At 40.1% G+C, this 11,678-nt stretch overlaps 1 protein-coding gene across 2 annotated transcripts; it reads right to left on the reverse strand.

Annotated features, from left to right (window-relative positions):
- Positions 1 to 444: 444 nt before the first annotated feature.
- On the reverse strand, positions 445 to 11,647 carry NDUFAF7 (NADH:ubiquinone oxidoreductase complex assembly factor 7). Of its 2 annotated transcripts, none has more exons than XM_080997776.1 (10): positions 11,413 to 11,647; positions 10,195 to 10,358; positions 8,904 to 8,984; positions 6,629 to 6,739; positions 5,320 to 5,527; positions 4,883 to 4,941; positions 3,533 to 3,646; positions 2,735 to 2,878; positions 1,618 to 1,791; positions 445 to 1,323 (listed from the first exon to the last, which is right to left on the reverse strand). In XM_080997776.1, the coding sequence occupies exons 1-10, from the start codon at positions 11,492 to 11,494 to the stop codon at positions 1,108 to 1,110; spliced, it is 1,353 nt and encodes a 450-aa protein (XP_080853902.1). In that variant the 5' UTR covers positions 11,495 to 11,647; the 3' UTR covers positions 445 to 1,107. The 2 variants fall into 2 exon arrangements, with proteins under 2 accessions (XP_080853902.1, XP_080853903.1); XM_080997777.1 differs by having other exon boundaries at positions 11,315 to 11,500.
- Positions 11,648 to 11,678: the final 31 nt, after the last annotated feature.

Consider the following 11,678-nt stretch of genomic DNA (forward strand, 5'->3'; position numbering starts at 1 on the left):
CAAAATGTCATGGATAAGTGAAATGATTGGAAGCCCCTATCATAAATGGTCTAATCATGTTGTAAAATTATTGGAAGCTACTATTCATTTTTTTGAATATACAGCTGGAACTATTCTGTATTTATAGCATGGTATTGAACACTGAAAGTAGCTGTTCTAGCAAAGCACATTTTGTTGTGGCATAACTATTAATCTATTGGAAGTGTTCATAGATGTTTCACTGTTTTGTCTTATTGTTTCTTTGTAAACTTATGCAACAACAGAATAGGATCAATATTATTTTGGATTGACTCAGTTGTTATCCTATAGATGTCTACTCAGAAATAAGTCCCCTTGAGTTCAGTGGGGTTTGCTTCCAGGTAGGTGTATATAGAATTGCAGCCTTAAGATCGGTTGTAGCATCAGAAAGCCATATTTAAACAGCAGCAAAGCGAGTCAAGAATGTACAGTGTCAGGTATGCCTCTTGATTTAATTTCAGGATTCAGGATAGCAAAATTTTGGACCAGTAGGGTAGGAACAAAAGCCCTGTTGTGGTTAAAGATGAGAAATAACTGGAATGTTTCTACTCTATAACAGCTGTTACACACATTTCACAAACCATAAATAAACTGCATAGCTTGCACTCTAACTTTCCTATGAATGCCTACAAATATTATTAAATCAAAGCTTTAAGTCACTGAAGGTTGGCATTAAATCTGTTGCTCCAGATGAATTTGTACCCAGTGTTGCATTATCATTAATCTTTGTTTTTCAGTTAAGTTGCATTCATTGAAGAAATAGTTCTGTATTGATGCTAGAAGATATTCATGTAAAACTTGTAGCCTCAAAATGACACTGTCAAGTACTTTTTATATTTTTATATGTCCCATTGTTTGTAAATATCCTCTAAGCTTGAAAATAAATTTTATTTCCCTATCATGCGTCTTTTCCCTACTACTGTATCCTCTGTACTTCCTCTAACTTTGGTAACTGTATCAAAATCCCTGTGTGCAGGCATTGTTACAGAAAGGCAACATGATTGTTATGAGACCTATCTACATACCCCTATTTCCATGATTCGCAATGGGAAGCCTGCATCGTTCTCTTAAAGCATTCACATTTGGGGTTCACTTCCATGAGAGTTCACCAAAGCCAGCAACAAATGCTGAATGTGATGTTGAGTCTTTTGACTTCTTTTGCTGATCTGAAGCTGTAAATCTGGAGTGAGGTAACATGGCAAAAAAGTGGAAACGTCCTCCCATTTTATCCAGGTCCATTAACATTTCATAACTTCGAAGCAGCTGAGTCTGAATGGCTGCATCATTGACACTTTTCAATAGTACCTAAATGGGAAAATGGATTATTTTAATCCCCTTTAAAACTGCAGAATTGTCCAGTTGTGCTACCTGTAACTTGGCTACTTTCCATCCTAGAATTACATCAATCTCCTGCCCTTCCAAATTTGTATATTCTGAATTTTAAGTTGTTCATTTGATAAATTTATATCCCACCCTTCAAAATAAATAATACGGGTTCTGTCTCTCATTACAATGAGACTTAAATCAGCTACAGATAATCTAAGTGTATTCAGTTAAGTAAGACTAGTTTTTATAAACTAGCCAGAAAGTGGCCCCTACCTGCAGTCTGATATCAATGCCCATATTTTTCAAAAAATCATGTTGCTTTATGGGACCCAAGGTTGCTACTCTTTCCTGTGCTATTTTTCGCAGGTAACTGAAGTCAACATCTGCTGTGAGGTCCGCTGCTCCTGGAGATATTAAGACATTGTGAAGTTCATGTCCACGGAATCCCTGAAAAATAATAGAAATGGGGGGGGGGGGGGAATGGTTCACTTAGACCCTGCAGCTTTTTAGGTTGCAGACAAAAATAGAGCACAGAGGAAAAGCAACCTCCAATTATAAAAAGGACATTTTTAAAAGTTAAGAATTATGATTTTTGAAGAACTGTATGCTGTCTTAAGCTACAAATGACTCCCTTTCCAAAACCTCACCACTTATTGCTGGCTATAACATTCTTGCACTTCCACTCCACATTTTATCGCAAAGCTACTTTAGTACAGTGGTGCCCCGCAAGACGAATGCCTCGCAAGACGGAAAACCCGCTAGACGAAAGGGTTTTCCGTTTTGGAGGTGCTTCGCAAAACGAATTTCCTATGTGCTTGCTTCGCAAGACGAAAATGTCTTGCGAGTTCCTGCGGGGTTTTTTTCCTTTCCCCCCCTTTTTCCCAAGCCGCTAAACCGCTTATCAGCTGATGGCTAAGCCGCTTATCAGCTGATCTTTAAGCCGCTTAACAGCTGATGCTAAGCCGCTTATCAGCTGAGCTTTAAGCCGCTTAACAGCTGATGCTAAGCCGCTTATCAGCTGAGCTTTAAGCCGCTTAACAGCTGATGCTAAGCCTCTTATCAGCTGAGCTTTAAGCCGCTTAACAGCTGATGCTAAGCCTCTTATCAGCTGATCGTTAAGCCGCTTATCAGCTGATCTTTAAGCTGCTTATCAGCTGATCCTTAAGCCGGCTAAGCCGCTAATACTGTAGCGCTAAGCCGCTAAACCTCTAATGGGCTTGCTTCGCAAGACGAAAAAACCCGCAAGACGAAGAGACTCGCGGAACGGATTCTTTTCGTCTTGCGAGGCACCACTGTAACTGCCCCAGATAGTAGAGAAGAAATTTTAGCTTTGGAAAAAACAGACTGTTCACGCAAACTGTCCTGTAGGAACCTTTATAAATCAACCTACCCTGAACGTATCTGTTTTGGTTCCATTGTGGCCATAATCTACAATCAGTGCATTGCCCCCATTCTTTTCAATATTATGGGCCAGCTTCTGGATGATGATACCAGCATCAGGACACACTTCCACATGATCTCTGGATTCTTTGTCCTAAATGAGAATTCAGGGGTTGAACAAACAGTTATGTAGCAGTATATGTACATGTGCCTACAGCTATAAGTCCTGACACTTTCCTGCAGCTTCCCTCAAGAGAATTTTGGGTTGTGAGTTTTATGGGAGGACATGAATCATCCATCAAACCTGTAATTCTCAGGATTCCCTGCAGGGAAACGATAGCAGGAAATCTGCAAGATCGGGTTTGTCACATGTCTATCTGGATCCTACATTTGTTATGAAATAAAACCCCTTGTCGGAATTAACTAGATGCGAGATTTGTTGCATTTTAGTAATGATCTTACTGGTTAATTTGATAAATACCAGGTAAGCTGCTATACAAGATTCTATAAAGTTTTCCTTAGGAATCTATAGCTTAATATTCTGCTTGTCCATCTCTTTTCCTAAAATGAAATACAGATGTATCACACTTACTGGTCTGGTTTCACATGGCAAGTAGCCTTTCCTTACAATTTTATTGCACATAACAAATGCATACTAAGATGTTATCAATAAAAACCGCCAGATAAGTATGTTTGAAACAGTGATAATAACTGCAGTAAGTACATTTTGAAAACAGTGAGCAGCTCAAAATATGTAACACAATGGCAGTATTAGCTGGATGGGAGAGGATTATATAAGCGAGCTTACATGTATGAAGGCTTTTGCAGCAGGAGTAGCAGATGGCGCAAGGACAAATCGCAGCTTGTCGGGAGTGTCTGGATCAATGTCAACCAACAACTCACGCCACCCCTTTTCTGTTTTCTGTTAATTTAAAAATAAGTTGGATACGGATTTTATTGAACATTGTCAGCTACACTGTTTACCATTTCATGTAAGTTTATTCAAGGATATGCTCTTGACAAAAAAAAAAAAGCCGATTAATCATTTATTATACCTTTACCTCTCAGTGAAGTTCTTTAAAAGCAAACATGAACAGATTTTGCTTCACTAATTTGTACCTTTGTGGAAAAGTTCCTGCTGTATTCCTTAGTATTCTGACCAGTAGAAACAAAAAACCCAGTCAACTGTGTTGATCCATTATTACACACATCTGCACATCTGAAAGCAGCTGTGTACAGTTTAGTATCCAATTTATTAGAATCAGCATGGCAGTAATCCTGTGCATAGTTTCCTATAAGCTCTTATCAAAACTCAGTGGTACTTGCTTCTGACAGGATAGATTGTAAAACACACTGGGCGCTAACAAAATATTGTGAGCCAGCTGAAATGCAAGTGTTAGCTTTTAATTAGGAATGCATTTAAGCTGGAAGCAGGAAGCTCATGAAAAAGAGAGGAAGCAATCTCCAGCCTCAGCTTGACTGTTTCCCTCCTTCTCTGACTTGTTTGCTAATTCAGTAATTTTGCCATTCTAGCAGATGTAATGTCTTCTGTTCTGAAAAAAGTCCTGGAGCAGGGCTCCCCTAAGTTTCTCCTCCAATACACCACCAATACTGGCCAGTAATAATAATATTTATTAAAATTTGTAAAAATAAAAAAAAATTATACAAATGTATATGATTTGTATACCAACCTTGTAGACTAGATAAACAAGTGTGCAACTAGTAGAATAACACATATCCTGCCATTGCCTATTTAAATCAATAGATGTAGTTAAAAGCAGAATCTTGTATTATTACAAGACTGCTGACATGTCTGTGTACAGTGCAAGTACTTGATGACTATTCCCTACGATCTTGGTTTCCAAAATTAGCATACATGCACTGTATCTAAATATAAAACTTTTGCTATATAAAAAATGCTGGGAATTCTGAAATAACCAGGATGAATTTAACTTAATGATTTGACTTATTTTGTATAATATATACACTTCATTGTACAAAATAAGCTGTTGTTAAGTTAAATTCATTTCTGTCATTCCATGTACTTACTAAAGCATGACACACTTGCTCTCTGCCTCGACTGGATTGTAGTTTTTTGTTCTCTTTCTAAATAGTAAATACTTTTAAAGTCAAGTCACGCAATAAAGAGCTATCATACCTGAAATTTGTGTATAGGAAGAGCGTCAAAAAATTCATGTGCTAAATAAAAACTGAAGCCTAAAGGAAAAACAAAGTGTCAATCAAATTACAACATCTGAAACTAACATTTTCCACTTAAATAGCATCCGAAGTCTTCACTTGGAACTGCTGTATGAGGTATCTGTTGCACTAGATTCAAAACTGAAATCTCAAGCACAATATGAAGAACCATTTGAAAATTGTTTTACCACCACAAAAATTGAAATCTTCAAAAACAGATTTACTGTAAACATTTTGCAATCAAACTATCTAAACTCACATTAAAACATACCAAGGAGAAGCAGATCTACAGTTATATAACTTCTAGACACCCCACCACTGCAAAGCTTTAAAAAGAGAACTAATGACAGTTCAATAAAAGCGTGTGCACACACACACACAAGCATCAAACCTTACCTTCTGGCACATCATTCAGGTCTTGGTACCAGAAAATTGGCAGCCTGGTCTTAGTAATCCCTTGCATGTAGGTAGTGGGACTCTCTGTTAATTCTGTCTTTCCTTCTGTGAGTACTGATGCTTGAATCTCACTTAATTTTGGACTGATTTCCACCAAATGAACAGAAATATCACATTTACTAAGTACAGAACTCAGCTGATTAAAAACCTGTAAATGAAGAAGTTTAGAGACAAAGAACAGGTAGTGATTTTATAAAATTCTTCAAGGCTATGCTTAAAAGACTTCTACAACAGTTTTATAGTTATTAGGTTGTATCCAACATTGCCTGTATGTGAGCAGAATGGATTTCCACTCATGCAATGTGGCTTTGCATTCTTCTTTCCCCTCCCACACTCAAAATCCACTCTGGAGAACTGGGGGAGTCACGTGAGAAGATTTGGAAGGGGGCACGGGAGGGACTGCTGTGAAGAGGAGAGTTCTGTTACGCAAGCAAAACTCTAATTGTGCAACATTGGATTCCTACCTTTATTATTTGAAATGATAGTGGTTTTTCTCAAGTACTTAGGGTTAAATGGCACGTCAGCTACCTTGGCATCACAATGAAATTCCTGATGTTAAACCAGAAAGGCAGGGATATAAATTTGTTTTGCAGGCCAATAAGGCAGAAACTGGTAGGTACTAGGGACCAAAGAACGGATGAAAATCAATGATACAGGCAGAATTTCTAAAAACCATAACTCTGCTGTGCCTCACAAAGGCTCATTTAGAGGCCTGATAAACCAAACTTTATGAAGTCATGAAAGAGCATTGGGATCAAGTATTTTTTGCCTCATTCTTCTTCTTGTCATGCACTGGCTTTAGAGTAACAATTCTGATTTGTATTCAGCCATAGTTTGCCATTACATTAGAACTGGGGAACTCTGGTTTAATGTTGGTTAACAAACTAGGAAAACAAGCTAGGTCAAGTTCAGAGGTAACAAAAATATTTGGCTTCATACAGACTAGTATGATGGTGATGATAGTTATGCACTCATATTAATGATGATACATAACAGGAGGAGGACTGGGGTAAGGGAAGAGCTCTAGGCCGTGACACTTGTTCAAGGCCTCGTAAACCAAGATTTATTTATGAGTCACCAGCTATTCTGCACTAGACAGAAAGGTTTGAAACAAGGGTTTCCTAAAGCTTGCTATCTAGTGCAGAATAGCAGGTGAAACAAAGAATTTTAAGAATTTCAGCCTGAAATATACAAAAAAGGCAGGTTTCAAACCCACCAGACTATGGAGGAAAAGGTTGTATTTACTTACCCGCAAAATATCATTAGTAAGACTACCTCTTCCTGGGCCCAATTCCACCAGTTGAATTTTTTTGGGCTTGCCAGCAGCCATCCATTCACTAACAAACCAAACACCTATTAACTAGAGAAAATAAATAGATGTAATTTTTTTTCATCCTATAGAACACTTTAGTTGAAAACTGAGTGGCGCATAAGCATTTCATCTCAGGGAAAAATGGAAATTTACGTTTACAATCATAATAAGTTTTGCACTTACTATGTAATTTTGCAGTTTTGTGCAGTTTTGCACACAGTAAAAATGCTTAAACACCGTTGAAATATGTATGTTTACTGTATGCTGGATGGCAGTTGATGTTTTCCTGAATCTTCAGGTTCAGTGTTTAGAAGAACTCTTCCTGGGAACACAGCCTGGGAGTCATTTTGGACTCGCAGCTGTCCATGGAGGCACAGGTCAATTCTGTGTCCAGGGCAGCTGTTTACCAGCTCCATCTGGTACGCAGGCTGAGACCCTATCTGTCCGCGGACTGTCTTGCCAGAGTGGTGCATGCTCTGGTTATCTCTCGCTTGGACTACTGCAATGCGCTCTACGTGGGGCTACCTTTGAAGGTGACTCGGGAACTACAACTAATCCAGAATGCGGCAGCTAGACTGGTGACTGGGAGCAGCTGCTGAGACCACATAACACCGGTCTTGAAAGGCCTACATTGGCTCCCAGTACGTTTCGGAGCACAATTCAATGTGTTGGTGCTGACCTTTAAAGCCCTAAATGGCCTCAGTCCAGTATACCTGAAGGAGCGTCTCCACCCCCAATGTTCTGCCCGGACACTGAGGTCCAGCGCCGAGGGCCTTCTGGCGGTTCCCTCACTGCAAGAAGTGAAGTTATAGGGAACCAGGCAGAGGGCCTTCTCGGTAGTGGTGCCCACCCTGTGGAACACCCTCCCACCAGATGTCAAAGAAAAAAACAACTACAGTGGTACCTCGGGTTACATTCGCTTCATGTTACAGACGCCGCTAACCCAGAAATAGTGCTTCAGGTTAAGAACTTTACTTCAGGATGAGAACAGAAATCGTGCTCCGGCGGCGCGGCAGCAGCAGGAGGCCCCATTAGCTAAAGTGGTGCTTCAGGTTAACGGACCTCTGGAACAAATTAAGTATTTAACCCGAGGTACCACTGTACTAGACTTTTCAGAGACATCTGAAGGCAGCCCTGTTTAGGGAAGCTTTTAATATCTGAAAAACTACTGTATTTTAACATTTTGTTGGAAGCCGCCCAGAGTGGCTGGGAAAACCCAGCCAGATGGGTGGGGTATAAATAAATTATTATTATTATTATTATTATTATTATTATTTTCAGAATCAGACAAATCAAGACTTGGCAGGTGGCTTGGATTCTTGTATATCAAAAGAATTAACTAACAGTGTAGTCTATATGTGTTAACTCAGAATCAACTCCTTCAATGGGGCGTACTCCTGGGTATAGAATTGCTGCCTAATGAAAGATACTTACTTGGGAGTATCTCTTTCTTAACTTAGTGGGATTTATTACATCACTAACAATGACATCAGATTCCTTAAGCAGAAATTGTCTCCCTTGTTATTTACCATGAATTGGTATATACTGGAAAGAACCCAGCTTACCGTAACTTTAAGATCTTGGGGAAACTTTCAAATGTATTCATTTATTATTTGTCTGTTGCTTTTCTGCATAGCTGTGCCCACAGTGGCTCACAACACAAGAATAACAATACAATAGCAGGAATACACATCAATACATCATTATAACAGTAAATTTCCAATTCATTAAAAAATCTAATATAGCACTCCAAACACGTAACAGTTCATTTCAAGAACAGCAAAATCTTAAATTCGTTGCAAGTTAGACAATATCAGTCACAAAAACTAACATAATCTTAATTGTTAAAATGCATAAGCCAGAGAGTAAGGTGTGATAATACTTTCCACTGTTCTCAGATATTAGTAAATCATATAACCAGCAGCAAGTTTCTCAAAGTATGAAGTGCAGGAAATAGTTGTCATCATTTTTGCAACAGCTTCATTTAAAATGCTTCACACAGAAGTAGTAGGCTTAATACTGAGAAAATGCACTTTTTTGTAAATTGAACAAACATTTGGAAATCGCTTTCTGATACTTCAGAGACAGAATGGTGACATTTCTCTGTATGGAAGAAGACTAGTATGCAATCCTTGATAGGATAATGGCTTAAATAGCAGCACCATAAAATATTACCATATCTCATCAGATAAAATGTACTTTAAAAATGTACCTCCCCAAAGATCTGACTTATTTCAGGTGAAGTAACAAAATCTCCTTTTTCACCTAGCATGTCACGATGCATATAGTATCCCTATAGAAGAAAAAAGAACCAATCAGTTCCCAACTCTTGATTATGTTCACTTGCTAGTTATCTACAACACTGAAATTGTTTAATGAAAGAAACTAACAGCCCTCTTAAAATATAAACACTGTCCTCATCTTTAAACATCCTTAAACTCAGCTAGGAAACTATATAGGAGGAGGGCTGAGGAGGTAGAAGAGACAGAGAGCCTTAATGCAGACTAGCTGAAGGACAGGGGATTGAGAAGCCATGGCCTGAGGCAAGGATGGGTGGGAGGCATACAGCTGGTAAGAGAAAGAGCCAAGGATGAAAGAAAGCAAGAGTGAGGAAAAAACTCACTGAGGGCCAGAGACTAGGAGGGGCCACTGATGTAGGCAGAAGGGAATGAATGAGCCACAGAACAACCCTTATCCCCAGATTTGTTGGCTAGAGGGTGTTAGGATGGAGTAGATGAAGTGCATGCCTGATGCAGAGGCCCCCATTAGGATCGCTCCATAGGCATTGATCTATAGCAGGCCTCAAAATATGGCATTCTAAGGGCAGGGCAGAGACACTGCCATCTGATATCAAAGCCATCCTATCTTAAGGGGCAATTTTTGAACAACAGTCATACCTTGGATAAAATGTGATGGGCGTTTCCTACCATGACAACTTGTATAAAAGTTGTCTTTGTATGTCTAAAAAGTTAACCATAAACAAATGAGATCATTTGAATGAGAATGTAAAACAAATCTGCCCACCCACAAAGAAACTATACTAGTTATTGTAGTAATGATGTACAACCAAAAGCTTAGTACACAGTGTAGGTCTCACCTTCTCTCCAGCCTTACAACCACCTTGTCTCCTAGGCCTGCAGTTCCTCACCTTTCAAAACCTCCTTGCAGTGCAGTCCTAAGTGGGGTGTGTGGAAGATGCAAAGTGGTGGACTGACCACCACTTCCAAAACCCTGCTGGGCTGCCAAAGTGGGAAGTGTGTGGGGTCAACTTATTGTTCTGCCCCCTGAATGTATTATTATTATTATTATTATTATTATTAAATCCCCTCCCATTGGTTTGAATTGGGGTCAGGGTCAGGGCTGGCATTCCTTCTCCTCTACCTCCCCTTACTCTTTGTACAGCATCATTGGTACAAGTTTCATCTGAATAATAGACAAATATAAACTGGAGCTTCAAATCCCAAAGTGAAATTTGAATGATGCACATTTAGTACTGTTCATACCTTCACAGGATTAGTCAAAACTTCCCGCATATATTCAGCAACTGTAATGGGACCAGTTGACTTTATTTTCATCATTAGATGCTTCAGCATTGGAGTCACAGGACTGTTTTCCTCTGCTTTACTTTCTGAACTAAAGCACTGGCATTTCAATGTAGTGGAACGACCTATGTAAAAACATAAGATTAGTCATCTACAAGTGATCCACTGAATAGTCTCTCTAGAAGTGGCTAATATGAGCTACGTTTGAGGAAGCATACAAAGGAACTAAACGATGGTTAGAGGAAACTTTTTTTAAAAAATGGTGTAGGTGTGGGGCCATCAGCTTGTTAAAGATCCCTGGAAAACATGGGGAACTGAACATTACTTTTATAAGAAAGTAGTATTTAAATTCTGAATGCATTACTTGACCCAAAAAATTATCAGTCAAGATGCAGAAAGTCCCAGCTGCAATTGCAAATCCTAAAAAAAGGTCAACAACTGTGGTTGGCCCTCTGGTCGCCCCCTCACGGCTCTTTACTTCATCAAATCTGGCCCTCTTTGTCTGACTCAGACAAAGGGGTGACTCAGTCACTTAATGCAACTTCCCGTGCTTCAAAGGCATGTGAATAAATGACCTGGGGCAAACATATTAGGCAAGAGCCAACCAAAACGAAGTACCTTTAAGCTCCACTGAAATCAGATTGCTCTTATTTACCGATTCCTGCCTGTTCTTTTCCATCCTTGCTATTACCACTAATTGACTTTTTCCGGTGGCGGGCAGAGTCACCCCTTTGCGCTTACTCCCTTTCCCCTTTCTTATAGAGTGGGGGGAAGGTGATATAGAAGCAGTTGCTCCGAGCAAATATTTGGGGGTTGATGTGCATTTCTCTGATCATTACCACTGCTTTCTACTTGCAATTGGGAGCTGAGGTGTTAAACTGGGCGGCTGCTTACATGCAAAGCTGCAGTTTCTGCTCCAACACGACCCCCAGGGGCTCTTCAAACTCTACAATTCTGTGATTCTAGGGCTCAATACAGGGAGCTGCCTGGTTTTTTGGGGAGCATCTTTGTGCAGGAAGGCGGGTCTGTGGGGACTGGCACGGCTGCGAACGCTCTTAGGTTGCAAGCCCCGCGCACTTACTCGGGAGTAAGTCCCACTGAAGTCAACAGGACTTGCTTCAGAGTAAACGCAAGTGAAGTTTTGCTGTTAAGGTATGCTCCACGTATCGTTGTCGTTACCATGGAGACGGAGGAAACGGTCGCTTCGCGCGACAACGCGAATCCCCCGGAGAAAGGCTCTCCCCGGCTGCACGAGCGCCATGCTCGCACCGTCTGCAGCTCGCGCCGCGGCCTTCCTTCACCTCCCTGACCCTCTTGTCCTGGCAGCGGAATAAAATAATTATTTTGCGAAGCGCCAAAGGAGTTCACCTTAGGGCCCGTGCCTGTACTAAGATGCTTATTATTACAATATAGATAGACAAGCAGTGCGTCCCTCTTTCTGCCCC

Source organism: Podarcis pityusensis (genome assembly GCF_964106645.2).
Source record: "Podarcis pityusensis genome assembly, chromosome: 3".
In the NCBI taxonomy this organism is placed as follows: domain Eukaryota; kingdom Metazoa; phylum Chordata; class Lepidosauria; order Squamata; family Lacertidae; genus Podarcis; species Podarcis pityusensis.